We start from the raw sequence: 16024 nt of genomic DNA, 5'->3' as shown, positions 1-16024 counted from the left end.
CAGGTATGAAGGAACTCCATTTAATATTTTCAGAAAATGTAAGCATAGGCTTCGGTTTAGAATGACACTTCCACTCCAGTGCTCGGCATTTCCCCTGCAAGTCTGCCCACAACTCCCACCACTACCACTGTCTCCACATGTGCGCTGCTGACGGAGCACCTGCTGCCCACGTTATCCAGCGCGCACTCTACGTTACTCATTTTGAACACTCGTGCTGTACTCCCTAAAGTTCAAAAATTTGACTATATGAGTGACTGAATCTAAAGACAACTTAGAATGTTTGTGTAATCCATCTTGCACTGGATTTGGCCTTACTGAATAAGGTATCAAAAATTGGTCGCCCAGTGGTGTTAGCTTGATCTATCAGATTTACTTCCCTAATGGTTTCACTCATACGACGACACTGCTCCTGCAACCATTCCTGAATGGTATTACCATCAGAGAGCAACCATTGTGCCTGATCTGTCTACATCTACCTAATCATTCATCCCATCAAGGCAGTGGTTGAAACAGACCTGCGATCTATGCACTGGTTAGAAATACATGTAGCCTCTCTCTACACAATTTCTAAAATTTCCTCAGATGTTGCAGCAGTAGTGGCAGAAGCTACACTTACCTCACTGGGCTCAGTTGCCTTCTATGCAGGCAGGTGACTGTTTTGTTATACTTGTTCAATCAAACTTCCTGGCAGATTAAAACTGTGTGCCCGACCGAGACTCGAACTCGGGACCTTCGCCTTTCGCGGGCAAGTGCTCTACCATCTGAGCTACCGAAGCACGACTCACGCCCGGTACTCACAGCTTTACTTCTGCCAGTATCTCGTCTCCTACCTTCCAAACTTTACAGAAGTTCTCCTGCGAACCATGCAGAACTAGCACTCCTGAAAGAAAGGATATTGCGGAGACATGGCTTAGCCACAGCCTGGGGGATGTTTCCAGAATGAGATTTTCACTCTGCAGCGGAGTGTGCACTGATATGAAACTTCCTGGCAGATTAAAACTGTGTGCCCGACCGAGACTCGAACTCGGGACCTTTGCCTTTCGCGGGCATGTGCTCTACCATATGAGCTACCGAAGCATGACTCACGCCTGGTAGTTTGGAAGGTAGGAGACGAGATACTGGCAGAAGTAAAGCTGTGAGTACCGGGTGTGAGTCGTGCTTCGGTAGCTCAGATGGTAGAGCACTTGCCCGCGAAAGGCAATGGTCCCGCGTTCAAGTCTCGGTCGGGCACACAGTTTTAATCTGCCAGGAAGTTTCATATCAGCGCACACTCCGCTGCAGAGTCAAAATCTCATTCTGGAAACATCCCCCAGGCTGTGGCTAAGCCATGTCTCCGCAATATCCTTTCTTTCAGGAGTGCTAGTTCTGCATGGTTCGCAGGAGAACTTTTGTAAAGTTTGGAAGGTAGGAGACGAGATACTGGCAGAAGTAAAGCTGTGAGTACCGGGCGTGAGTCGTGCTTCGGTAGCTCAGATGGTAGAGCACTTGCCCGCGAAAGGCAAAGGTCCCGAGTTCGCATCTCGGTCGGGCACACAGTTTTAATCTGCCAGGAAGTTTCATATCAGCGCACACTCCACTGCAGAGTGAAAATCTCATTCTTGTTCCATCAGTTCATGAACAGTTAAAGCCAACCTATATTTTTAATTTAATCGCTCTTTAATCAATCAATCAATCAACAATGCTCTGCTACCACAAGTGTTACACATAACTGGGTCGCAATGGAAAAGGGTGGAGTAGTTCGTTGAGTAGTGACAACATTAACGCTGTAAACATTTATTTTAAATTACAAAGTTGCAACAACTTGGTCACTGACAACCCAGCAACAATACTCAAATACAACTATTCGATGCAGTGTAAACACTTCTCATGAAATTATTTTCTTAAGGAACCAATATTAAAAAAAAAAAAAAAAAAAAACATATTACAATCATACGAGTAAAATTTGCAGCATGACATCTTAAAAATTGAACCTTTTATGCAAATCTTTTAATTATTGTTTTACCTTAGGAATTTCTATTACCTTGCTCTACTTAAACTGCCTCCTTTCCACACTTACTCACAAGATGCAATTAGTATAACCACATGAGCTATAAAACCTTTAAACTTAGAAGAATACACAAGTGAGTATACAAATTTTGTCCAGGTCTCATAGAAGTCTCAGTGGTAACCAAATGATCTTAATACTCACTAACGTTAGTTTTTATACTGTTACTAACAGAACATTGTTTCCCTTTTAGTAATGTCTAGTTGTACCACAACTGCTACTCTCATCACACGTCTTGTCCAGTGATATGCTCCATCTGTGTATCACAGTCCACATAAATACATGGCAGTATCAGCTCCTACATGTGAAACAGTGTAGTATGAGAGACCAGAAATAATGACAGTTTCTAGCAGGCAAATAATTTCAGTCACTTAACACCAAGGTCCCCACACTTGACCTTATACCAGTATGATTAATAACAAATCTGACACAAGTGAGCATCAGATAATTCCATAATTGGTGACAACCCACTTTATGAATCTCTTTAACGCTGGACACTCCAGCAGCCATTTAGTCTCTAAGTCCCAGGCTGCACAATCCACAGAAGACAAAAATTTAAGCAAAAGGATGAGCAGTGTAGTACCAAGGCACCATAAGTTAATGTTCAACCAAGATGATGAGCCAATAATAGAGGTGGGTAACAGTACCTTTTGCAAACTTGCTATTAACCCACCAGCTACATTAACACTTCATGTGTCTGGCAACTCGACACACATTGCATGAACCGTTGTCTACTTTTAGTCACCGTGTCTCTTACTTTCTCTGCCCACAGGGCTAACCACTCTTGCCAGCATAGATTCCACTCAGTAAATACCGGTGCACCCACATGGTGCCTCACTTTCTACACATGCCCAGGCTCCTTTCATCTTTGTGTGTCTGTCCTCTTTCTCCATAATCACTGATCTTCATCCTTTCAAAGCCTGTCCATTCCACAGATAAACATCTTTCCTCCTCAGAGGATTTTGACATGCCTTAGCAGGGCAGTCCAGCCAAAGCAGATCAACAAGTGCCAACCTAAATCATCGTGCCATACTTGGCACAGAATACATTACTGATCTACACAAACAGCTAAATTCAGTCTACTAATTGGTTTTGGAAACAAACAGATCAACATCATAACATACTTTGCATGTCTCTGCTAAGTAATATCTTATTTTCTAACTCACTTAGGAGTATTGATTGCAAAAAGGTGAGCAGTGAGAGTAATATTTGGTGATCACAATCACCTTGTAGGTGCCTCTTTGTCTCTGTTTCATTGTGTGCAGTCCATGGGTTTCTTAATGTGACAGTCTACACCAAGGCCGGCCACAGCATGCCAAACTTCATGTGTGGAGCATGTGCAGGCCACAAGTGCGCCCAGGTCCGCATTGTCAATCTGCTTTGCTAGGTCCTTCTCAGAAGTACCCAGAACAGTGCAACATTTCATTTAGCATTGCGGTGTGGCATTTTGCAGTGGGCACAACTCTCCTAGTTTGACAGAATAGTGGTGTCAGCACTGTTTACCCTTTGCTATTTGTTTGTGGTATGAAAGCTGTTCACAGGTCGAGTGGCTGTTTGCAAAAAAAGGGACACTCTAGTGATATATCATCACAATCCTTTAAAATGAATGGGAATGACAAGAGAGGGATGAGAATTCTCAGTTTGCATAAGCAAAGTGTGCTGCTTATTTACTAGGAAACGACATCATAATACCATGCAGAAAAAATTTAAACTTTTAGATAACAATGAAAGAGCAAAAAATTATGATTTACAGTTTGTTCAGTACATCAAGATGCACTTTGTGCTAAATTTGCAGGCATGGAGCACTTGAAGAAACAGATGGTATGAATAGTAAAATTTCTGAAATCGCACCCATTATTCCATTTTCAGTTGCAACAGTTTACAGTGGAAGTGACTGAAGAGTATGGAGACTTCATATACAATATGTGATCAAAAGTATCTGGACACCTGGTTGAAAATGACTTACAAGTTCGTGACGCCCTCCATCGGTAATGCCTTGATTGCAGCTTCCACTCTCACAGGCATACGTTCAGTCAGGTACTGGAATGTTTCTTGTGGAATGGCAGGCTATTCTTGATGGAGTGCTGCACTGAGGAGAGGTACCGATGTTGGTCGGTGAGGCCTGGGATGAAGTCGGCGTTCCAAAACATCCCAGAGGTGTTCTATAGGATTCAGGTCAGGACTCTGTGCAGGCCAGTCCATTACAGGGATGTTATTGTCTTGCCACAGGCTGTGCATTATGAACAGGTGTCCGATTGTGTTGAAGGATGCAATCGCCATCCCCAAATTGCCCTTCAAAAGTGGGAAGCAAGAAGGTGCTTAAAACATCAATGCAGGCCTGTGCTGCGATAGTGCCACACAAAACAACAAGGGGTGCCATGCTAAACAACAAGGGGTGCAAGCCCCCTCCATTAAAAACACGACCACACCATAACACCACCACTCTGAATTTAACTGTTGGCACTACACACACTGGCAGATTACATTCACCAGGCATTCGCCATACCTACACGCTGTCATCAGATCGCCTTATTGTGTACCGTGATTTGTCACTCCACACAACGTTTTTCCACTGTTCAATTATCCAATGTTTAGCTCCTTACACCAAGTGAGGCATTGTTTGGCATTTACTGGCATGATGTGTGGATTATGAGCAGCCGCTTGACCATGAAATCCAAGTTTTCTCACCACCTGCCTAACTGTCATAGTACTTGCAGTGGATCCTAATGGAGTTTGGAATTCGTGTGTGATGGTCTGGATAGAAGTCTGCCTATTACACATTACGGCCCTCTTCAACTGTCAGTGGTCTCTGTCAGTCAACTGACAAGGACAGCCTGTACACTTTTGTGTTGTACGTGTTCCTTCATGTTTCCACTTCACTATCACGTTAGAAACAGTGGACCTAAGGATGTTTAGGAGTGCGGAAGTCTCGTGTACAGATGTATGACACAAGTGGCACCCAATCACCTGACCACGTTCGAAGCCCATGAGTTCCGCAGACCACCCCATTCTGCTCTCTCACAATGACTAATGACTACTGAGGTCGCTGATATGGAGTACCTGTCAGTAGGTGGCAGCACAGTGCACCTAATATGAAAAACGTTTGTTTTTGGGGTTGTCCAGATACTTTTGATCACATAATGTATTACTACAGAGAATGAGAATGTTGGTTAAGTAAAGGGGCATGCCTCGAACAATTTTTTGATTTAACTCTCCCTACACTGAATTTATGAAGGAAAAGAAAGTGCAGCAATGAAAATGAGAACATCCAGAATGAATTGCAGACTTCACATTTGTGGACTTGACTGCACACTACCTGTAGTAAGATACTGAAAGGTAAGTTCTTTATGATTTGATGGAGATGCATTTAAAAAGAAAATGTGGCAAAGATAATTCAGTTACCTAAGATGACTGAAAGTGTGAGGTTTGAAGAATTCATTGTGTCCTTACAAGCCTTCCAATAATAGTTTCATAAGGGTGTTGAGGACACACTCAATCTTAAATCTGTTTACAAGACCATTTCCCCTTTCAGTTGAGAGTGGCTCTGTGCATGTGAAGATGTAACTGACTGACCTGCAAGTAACTCCTATTTTAATTACAAATCTTTTTATATTACTTTAATTAGAAATCTTTTTATGTTAAAACTGTCCAGGAGGATGTCTTCATTGCTTTTCTCTGGTAGATTTTCCAAGTCTCCATAATGAGGTTGCAAAAGTGATTCAGTGTTTTGATCAACATATTTGTGTGAAATGCCTTTTTTCAGTTATGAAACTAAGTAAGTCACAATTACCTTGCAACTTGCGTGCAACACTCTGGGAAATGCCCACATATGTCCATATGCCGACAGTTTGTACCAAATAAAAAATGTCTTCAGCATCCTAAAAATAACTAATTAATACTAAAACTTGATTTATGTTATTGAGAAATGTGAAATATAAAACCAATTCATATGCAGTAAGACTCTACTGCCATCTAAATGCAACATGTTCGCTGTTTACCTTTCTTACCTCTCCTCACACACAAACAGCTTGGCATGCCAGTGGGGGAACTGAAGCAAAGCTGAGCGGTTTGGTACATGGGCCCAGGCGTGACGCACAAACCGGAACCGCACAAACCGGAATCTTGACCACCCCTGGTCTACCCCCTATAAGTTAGACAGAATGAAAATCAGTTACCAGCAAGATCTATGATACCGTAATATCTGAGCTTCTGTAGGAGACTGCTGTGGACTGTACAGTCAAATGATTTTGCCCAGCCACAGAAATTACTTGTTGACAGTATTTTGTCCTGTAAATTTTGGGCAGTTGGATTCATGACTTGAAAAACAGCATGTTCTGTGAAGTGACACTTTTGAGATACCGTTAACACAGACTTAAGTATCTTTGTTTGAGAAATGTTTCCAGAAACTTTTATTTATGTTGGTATTTTAGTAGGATTGATAGTATTTAATTATCCTGTTACAGAAAATTTGTAAATATGCTGTTGATTCAAAACATATGTGCTTTCAGGTTGCTCGTCATTTTAATATTGCAGTCTCATTAATCGATGTGTTGCTGTTGCTGCTGAATAAAAATTTCTCTGGTGCTCTTCTGCACATGGATATGAAGTCGGCCATGTGGCTTGAGCTGTTACCACCAAGAAAGCTGGTTTGTTGAAAAAAAGATTTTTTTAATGATAGTGCTTAGTAATTAAGAGTATGTATTTATTGTGATATGTTGCATATTTCTATTTTGTTTGGTTTTTTCTTTGGCCAGGACAGTGATTTCTGGGCTGAAACACCTTGGAAGTTGGTCTACGGGCCATCTTTAGATGTTCTCACATGGATGCTGACATCACAAGGTCATCATTTCCTGGAAGATGCCATATCATTTGCAGCAATTCATGAAGAGTACCTTACAAGTGCAATTCTTACTGTCAGGCATACATTAAAACAGGATGTCCTGCGCTTAGCAATCAAAGTTCTAAATTTTATAAGAGTGCTGTCAAATTACCATGAGAACTGGATGTTCTCACATTCACATTCTCATAAATACATTATAGTAAGTCACTAACTCATTTTGTCTTTGTGTTTAGGACTTAAAATACGATCTAAATATTAATAACTCAGAGAGGTTGAGAGACCACATGAATGAATCTGTAAACTGAGATGTGTGCAACAGAATCGGATGGAAGCAGACACTGAATTTAATCTTTTTGAATTGACAGGACAAAATTTGAAGCACTTATTTAAGGTAGTAATGAGTCACTTAGCATCCAAAGTCATTGTAATCGTTTTTAATGAGGGTCTTTGGATCAATAATTGTTATGATGTGGCTGAGACATTTGTGTGAAGATGTTTGGTTGTAATTTGTGCGAAAATCACTCATAAATATTTGAGACAGTAGTGCAAATTCCAACCTCTCTCAACACTTGCATTCACATCTTCCAAGTCACTCTCCTTTTATTGCTGTATGTGCCTGTCCATCCTCTCAAAGCACTTCATGTACACCTCGCAATATACTTCCCTGGAAAGAATATTCACAGCCTGAGAATATGACTCCATAGTTGAGAACAGCAATGGTGTTTAGTTTATGTATCAGCAGTCTGTTGTGCACAGCATGAGCTTTTAGGTAGAAATCCTTAGTCACCGTGGAGCTAGCATTTGGTGAAGGAAGTAAGACACTTACTCCAAGTATTATTAATTTTATAAGTGCCATGTGTGCACTATAGCACTGTACTTGACGTAGACTATAGTTCATAATAGAACACAGAATCATGACAGAAACAATTACAATACACTAGGATACCTCAGGCTACTTGTAGCTAGTATTCATTGGACTTTCCAGTCAAATTTGGGAGGATTGACAATTCCAGACTTACGGAGCAATGTTGTTGTTGTTGTTGTTGTTGTGGTGGTGGTGGTAGTGGTCTTCAGTCCTGAGACTGGTTTGATGCAGCTCTCCATGCTAATCTATCCTGTGCAAGCTTCTTCATCTCCCAGTACCTACTGCAACCTACATCCTTCTGAATCTGCTTAGCGTATTCATCTCTTGGTCTCCCTCTACGATTTTTACCCTCCACGCTGCCCTCCAATAATAAATTGGTGATTCCTTGATGCCTCAGAACATGTCCTACCAACCGATCCCTTCTTCTAGTCAAGTTGTGCCACAAACTTCTCTTCTCCCCAATCCTATTCAATACCTCCTCATTAGTTACGTGATCTACGTTACGTAATCTTCAACATTCCTCTGTAGCACCCACATTTCGAAAGCTTCTATTCTCTTCTTGTCCAAACTATTTGTTGTCCATGATTCACTTCCATACATGGCTACACTCCATACAAATACTTTCAAAAATGACTTCCTGACACTTAAATCTATACTCGATGTTAAGAAATTTCTCTTCTTCAGAAACGCTTTCCTTGCCATTGCCAGTCTACATTTTATATCCTCTCTACTTTGACAATCATCAGTTATTTTGCTCCCCAAATAGCAAAACTCCTTTACTACTTTAAGTGTCTCATTTCCTAATCTAATTCCCTCAGCATCACCAGATTTAATTTGACTACATTCCATTATCCTCGTTTTGCTTTTGTTGATGTTCATCTTATATCCTCCTTCAAAGCACTGTCCATTCCGTTCAACTGCTCTTCCAAGTCCTTTGCTGTCTCTGACAGAATTACAATGTAATCGGCGCACCTCAAAGTTTCAATTTCTTCTCCATGGATTGTAATACCTACTCCACATTTTTCTTTTGTTTCCTTCACTGCTTGCTCAATATACAGATTGAATAACATTGGGGATAGGCTACAACCCTGTCTCACTCCCTTCCCAACCACTGCTTCCCTTTCATGCCCCTTGACTCTTATAACTGCCATCTGGTTTCTGTACAAATTGTAAATAGCCTTTCGCTCCCTGTATTCTACCCCTGCCACCTTTAGAATTTGAAAGAGAGTATTCCAATCAACATTGTCAAAAGCTTTCTCTAAGTCTACAAATGCTAGAAACGTGGGTTTGTCTTTCCTTAATCTAGCTTCTAAGATAAGTCATAAGGTCAGTATTGCCTCATGTGTTCCAATATTTTTACAGAATCCAAACTGATCTTCCCCGAGGTTGGCTTCTACTAGTTTTTCCATTCATCTGTAAAGAATTTGCGTTAGTATTTTGCAGCTGTGACTTATTAAACTGATAGTTCGGTAATTTTCACATCTGTCAACACCTGCTTTCTTTGGGATTGTAATTATTATATTCTTCTTGAAGTCTGAGGGTATTTCGCCTGTCCCATACATCTTGCTCACCAGATGGTAGAGTTTTGTCAGGACTGGCTCTCCCAAGGCCATCAGTAGTTCTAATGGAATGTTGTCTACTCCCGGGGCCTTGTTTCGACTCAGATCTTTCAGTGCTCTGTCAAACTCTTCACACAGTATCATATCTCCCCCTTTCATCCTCATCTACACCCTCTTCCATTTCCATAATATTGTCCTCAAGTACATTGCCCTTGTATAGACCCTCTATATACTCCCTCCACCTTTCTGCTTTCCCTTCTTTGCTTAGAACTGGGTTTCCATCTGAGCTCTTGATATTCATACAAATGGCTCTATTTTCTCCAAAGGTCTCTTTAATTTTCCTGTAGGCTGTATCTATCTTACCCCTAGTGAGGTAAGCCTCTTTATCCTTACATTTGTCCTCTAGCCATCCCTGCTTAGCCATTTTGCACTTCCTGTCGATCTCATTTTTTAGACGTTTGTATTCCTTTTTGCCTGCTTCATTTATTGCATTTTTATATTTTCTCCTTTCATCAATTAAATTCAATATTTCTTCTGTTACCCAAGGATTTCTACTAGCCCTCGTCTTTTACCTACTTCATCCTCTGCTGCCTTCACTACTTCATCTCTCAAAGCTACCCATTCTTCTTCTACTGTATTTCTTTCCCCCATTCCTGTCAATTGTTCCCTTATGCTCTCCCTGAAACTCTCTACAACCTCTGGCTTAGTTTATCCAGGTCCCATCTCCTTAAATTCCCACCTTTTTGCAGTTTCTTCAGTTTTATTCTACAGTTCATAACCAATAGATTGTGGTCGGAGTCCACATCTGCCACTGGAAATGTCTTACAATTTAAAACCTGGTTCCTAAATCTCTGTCTTACCATTATGTAATCTATCTGAAACCTGTCAGTATCTCCAGGCTTCTTCCATGTATACAACCTTCTTTTATGATTCTTGAACCAAGTGTTAGCTATGATTAAGTTGTGCTCTGTGCAAAATTCTATCAGGCGACTTCCCCTTTCATTTCTTAGCCCCAATCCATATTCACCTACTACGTTTCCTTCTCTCCCTTTTCCTACTACCGAATTCCAGTCACCAATGACTATTAAATTTTTGTCTCCCTTCACTATCTGAATAATTTCTTTTATTTCATCATACATTTCTTCAATTTCTTCGTCATCTGCAGAGCTAGTTGGCATATAAACTTGTTCTACTATAGTAGGCGTGGGCTTCGTGTCTGTCTCGGCTACAATAATGCGTTCACTATGCTGTTTGTAGTAGCTTACCCGCACTCCTATTTTTTTATTCATTATTAAACCGACTCCTGCATTACCCTTATTTGTTTTTGTATTTATAACCCTGTATTCACCTGACCAAAAGTCTTGTTCCTCCTGCCACCGAACTTCACTAATCCCCACTATATCTAACTTTAACCTATCCATTTCCCTTTTTAAGTTTTCCAACCGACCTGCTCGATTAAGGGATCTGACATTCCACGTTCCGATCCATAGAACGCCAGTTTTCTTCCTCCTGATAACGACGTCCTCCTGAGTAGTCCCCGCCCCTGAGATCCGAATGGGGGACCATTTTACCTCCGGAATATTTTACCCAAGAGGACGCCATCATCATTTAACCATACAGTAAAGCTGCATGCCCTCAGGAAAAATTACGGCTGTAGTTTCCCCTTGCTTTCAGCCATTCGCAGTACCAGCACAGCAAGGCCGTTTTGGTTAGTGTTACAAGGCCAGATCAGTCAAGCATCCAGACTGTTGCCCCTGCAACTACTGAAAAGGCTGCTGTCCCTCTTCAGGAATCACACATTTGTCTGGCCTCTCAACAGATACCCCTCCGTTGTGGTTGCATCTACGGTACGGCTATCTGTATCGCTGAGGCACGGAAGCCTCCCCACCAATGGCAAGGTCTATGGTTCTTGGGGGGAGGGGGGCTGCCTGAAGATAAACAACATATAATATGCTTTACACATTTTTTGTTTTCTTGTCTCTTTCTTAAAATTTTCTAGACTAGTCTGTAGAATTGACGCCCCCCCTCCAGAGACTGTTGCTAAACAACTGAAGATGCTATATTAATTTATTTTTAGTGTTATTTGTGTTAAGTATACAGCAGCATTATCAATGATGCACAATAATAGTCTCCCTTGTGCTATTTCTGATATTCGCGTACTACTGAATCTTTCAAGAACAAGTTAGGCAGGATACCTATTTCACATGTTATTGATGAAATTTCAGCTGTGGACCAGAACAAAGTCATTTTCAAATCTTGCATTGTAATGCGGTGGCAAGCTAACCATGTAGATGTGTACATATTTTACTGGACATTCCTGGGTGCTATAATATAATGGAAGTAAAAATAATCATTTACTATGTAACTGAAGCATTGAATGACTGTCATGCCTTAAGGAAGATTGAAAACAGCTGTTTTGGACAATGTCTTTCTTCAGAGATAACTAGTACATAAAAATGCATTAATGTAATTAGTGTGTTTCATCAGGGTGTATTGTTAACAATGTAGTTAGCTGGGGCAGTGTGTGTGTGTGTGTGTGTGTGTGTGTTAGTTGGCACCAAATTTGAATGTTGTCCAAAAGCTCAGTGATGTTTTCTGTTTTGTTTATATGCTTGTCAATTACTCAATGCTTCAGCTACATGGTGCGCAATTACTTTTATTCCTTCAATTATTACTTATAGACATTTAACTGAATTCATCGAAAAACTGATATGATGATAAATAAATTATGCCAAATTGTGGCATTGTTTCTCAGATACCTAATGAGAAAGTGTTGTAAAGTTTTTGCTTTTTGGAATTTTTACCTCATACATCATTTATGTAAAGCCAGAATTCAGTATTATTAAGAAATGAAAGTTCAGTGTATGCATATGTGCATTGCTTTGAGACAAACACAATACTGAGTGCAATTTTATATTTGTCATAATTTGTGAAAAGCATAAGGTCGTATTTGATTTAAGAATGATAATTTATGTTTCTATTTACAGGATGGAGTAAAAGCCTGTTTCTACTATACTGGTGCCCTCTTGATACATCCTTCTCTTCTTAAAATGCTTGTGAAACAGCCACGGTCTAAACCAGTCACCAAAATTACTTCTTTAACAGGCGATGAAACTGAATCAGCTCCAGAGATAGTAGAAGTTCAGAACAGGTAACAGATATTGTCCTAATGTGTTAGTATTGTAAGGGAAATAAAATGATCCTTAAGAAACAAAATTCTCAACAATATTATGAAAAGGATAGATTTCTACTCACTGTAAAGGTAACACAGGACTGGTACACACTAAGCTTTCAACCAAAATCTTCCTCATGAAAGGAAGAAAAGACACACACACACAACACATTCACATAAGCAAGCATACCTTACACATGACGCCCCCCACCTGGTCTGGCCAGAGCAGCCAGAGATAGTGGTCATGTCTGCGTGAGGTATGCCTGCTTCTGTGAATGTATGTGTGTTTTCCTTTGTTATGAAAAGAATAGTTGCTACTCACCGTACAGCGGAGATGCTAAGTCGTAGATAGCCACAACAGAAAGGCTTTCTAATAAAGCTTTCAGTCAAACAGGCCTTCATCAGAATTGTCTAATTCTGATGAGAGCCTTTTTGGCCGAAAGCTTTGACAGTGTCAGTCAATAAAATTCTTCTGGGTTTGAGTCCGCATTGTCATCTATAAAATTCTGATGTTTTGGCAACGGTTGCAAGGCGCCTACCTCAGGGCGTATTTCTAACTGCTGAATGAGCACTAGTTTGGTTACTTATATACTGTGGAGGAGTGCTGTCACTGGATGTGAGGGTGAGGAGGAAGGGTATTAGGAGTTCATTTTATTGGTCTTTGCGTTGCGTGTTGTAATTGGCAGGAATAGACATTTTCCATTGGAGTTTTATTTAGTGCTTGCCATTGGTGGAAATCGGCGAATAGGAAACTGAGCGGCGACTACTGTGTAGTATCGACTAGGCCACGTCAGCGCTCTGTGTACCCTCCACCGCTGTGGCCTACCACGTGCCTGTCGCTTTGCGAGAGCTGTACTTCCGCAAAGCTGTCACTGCTGGCAGCCAAGACGCTGGAAGTCGGTGCCCGTCTTCTCTATTCATATTGTCAGGTCGCTTGGCTATTTCTATAGCCTCTCTAATCTTCCTCCTCAAACTAAACGGCTATTTTGCCAGTACGTGGGCCTCTCGAATTTCGATCTTTATCCTGCACTATTCCTGTTGTTCTGCCACTGCTGATTTGTTGTATTGTTTGAGGCAGATATATATCTCATGTTCAGTTAACCTTGTGCTTGATGGACACCCAGTCTCACCTACATACACTAGTCCACATTCGCACCCAATTTCATAAACTCTGCCGACATGAAGCTTGTCAGTTGTATCTTTTGTCAAGCACAGAATGTCTTTTATTTTGTTGTTGCTACGAAAAATCAGCTTAATACCTGCCCGATGGAGAATTTTGCCCAGACGTTCAATAACCCATTGTAAATATGGTAGCATGACGGTGTTGTGTGCTTTGTTCTGCATTTCCCTGTTGCCCCCCCCCCCCCCCCTCCTTCAGCGCCATCGTTCTGTGTATCGTCCTCATGTCGTAGCCATTAGCTCATTGCTGATCCTGTAGGCTCTCTTTGTTAAAGCTTGCAGGGCCGAATTCTTTTGCATAGGATGGTGGTGGGAGGATGCTTGCAGGTACCTGTCCATGTTGGTGGGCTTCCTGTAAACTCTGTGTCCAAGCTTCCCGCCTGGCCGAAAAAAGGCAATACCCCGTTCTTTTCTATCTCCATGGTAAAGTGAATTTTGCTTTGCTGCTGATTGAGAGGTTCGTGGAAGTTCTGAAGCTCTTCTTCTCCATGTGGCCAGATAACACTTAATAAACTTTTCGAAAACAACAAAATGCAATTTTTTTATTTTATTTCCTTTCCATAGTCCTTAATCACTAGGTGTTTCCAAACTTATGGAGGCCAGTTATTGTGACACAATTCATACAATTTCACAGCCTGCATAGGAGTCTAAGGTTTATATCGGAAAGTAAATAGTGCACAGTATCCTACTGTGCCATTTATATGTGAATGAAATATATTAAACATCTGTGATATTGCTCTAATTCTATGATATTCATTGTGCACCCCACTAATAATCTTTTTGCTCCTTCTTGCCCAAATCTGTTTCATGTTACCTGCTTGATATATTCATGTGCAGTGTATTCCTTATGCTATAGAAAAATGAGTGCTTAGTCACATGACAAAAGATTGCCTGTCTGTAACATGTATACAAAGCAAACAGTGTGACTACATTACAGCTCCAGCCGGCTATTTATTTGCTTATCAATGGATTTCTTAACTTTTGATATACTTCTTGCGTATCAGAAATCGATAACGATCTTAATTTTTTCTCTCTTCAATTTATTAATGCTTAATTTCTAATTTTTTGTGATTAAGTTATGAAGTACATTATATGGAACACAAAAAATTCGGATCTTTCCCATTCATCTGTGTTGGCACAGTAATTTGTAACAATATTAAAGGATAGTTGCTACTCACCATATAGCGAAGATGCTGAGTCGCAATAGGCACAACAAGAAAACTGTCAGAAAGTAAACTTTCAGGCAAAAAGGCCTTCATTGGAAATAGACAACACACACACTCATGCAAATGTAAATCACACACAAATGAACACAGTCTGGCTGGTGAGGCCACACTGCGAACAGCAGTGCATGATGGGAGAAGCAACTGGGTGGTGGGGGTAGGAGGAGGTTGGGGCAGGGAGAGGGAGAGATGGTAGGGTAGGGGTGGGGGACAGTAAAGCACTGCTTGTAGGAGCATATGGGGACGAGGTGGAGAGAGGATGGGCTGCTAGGTGCCGTCAGGAAGTTAGACGGAAGGTAGTCGGGGGAGGGGGGCGGGGGTTATTGGAAAAGGAGAGAAGTAAAAGGACTGTGGGTGTGTGTGTGAAATAGAGGGATGTGTAGTGCTGGAATGGGAACAGGGAACGGGCTAGATGGGTGAGGACAATGACTAATGAAGGTTGAGGCCAGGAGGATTATGAGAAGGTAGGATATATTGCAGGTAGAGTTCCCACCTGTGAAATTCGGAAAAGCTGGTGTTGGTGGGAAGTATCAAAATGGTGCAGGCTGTGAAGCAGTCATTGAAATAAAGAATGTCATGTTGGGTGGGGTGAACAGCATTCGGGTGGTCCAGCTGTTTCTTGGCCACAGTTCGTCAGTGACCATTCATACTGACAATTAGCCTGTAGATCAAATGAATGGTTTCACAGGATAGGTGATGCTCGTGTTCGGATTGTAGTAGGTGGTAGTGGGAAGATGTGTGGAACAGATCTTGCATCCAGGTCTATTGGAGGGATATGGGCTGTGAGGCAAGGGATTGGGAGAAGGAGTTGTGTAGGGATGGGCGAGGATATTGTGTAGATTCGGTGACCAGCAGAATACCACTGTGGGAGGGATAGTCTTTTGGACGTTCCTCATTTCGGAGCATGACAAGAGGTGGTCTAAACCCTGGCAGAGGATGTGATTCAGTTGTTCCATCTTGAGTGGTAATGAGTCACAACAATATGTTAACTTCAGATGAACACTTATTGGAACTGTAAAAACACATTTCAAACAAATAAGCATAGTAAAACGTCCAACAGTTCTCAGAGCCAAAAAAATGTATGTTTACTGATACCTATCACAAGTTTTCACACAGTCTTTTTACGTCGTAAATAAAGAAAA

The 16024-nt window shown here is 41.2% G+C and overlaps 1 protein-coding gene across 1 annotated transcript in view; it reads left to right on the top strand.

Moving 5' to 3' along the window:
• LOC126251312 (nucleoporin Nup188) overlaps window positions 1-16024 on the top strand; it is a 255349-nt gene that overhangs the window by 208932 nt on the left and 30393 nt on the right. The window contains exons 20-22 of the mRNA XM_049951637.1: window positions 6553-6690; window positions 6799-7083; window positions 12296-12459. Of these exons, the coding sequence (XP_049807594.1) occupies window positions 6553-6690; window positions 6799-7083; window positions 12296-12459 (587 nt within the window). The remainder of the gene's footprint in view (window positions 1-6552; window positions 6691-6798; window positions 7084-12295; window positions 12460-16024) is intronic.

The sequence above is a fragment of the Schistocerca nitens genome, chromosome 4 (genome assembly GCF_023898315.1).
Source record: "Schistocerca nitens isolate TAMUIC-IGC-003100 chromosome 4, iqSchNite1.1, whole genome shotgun sequence".
Classification (NCBI taxonomy): Eukaryota; Metazoa; Arthropoda; class Insecta; order Orthoptera; family Acrididae; genus Schistocerca; species Schistocerca nitens.
Note: the sequence above shows the minus strand (reverse complement) of the source record. Positions and strands in the feature narration are given on the sequence as shown.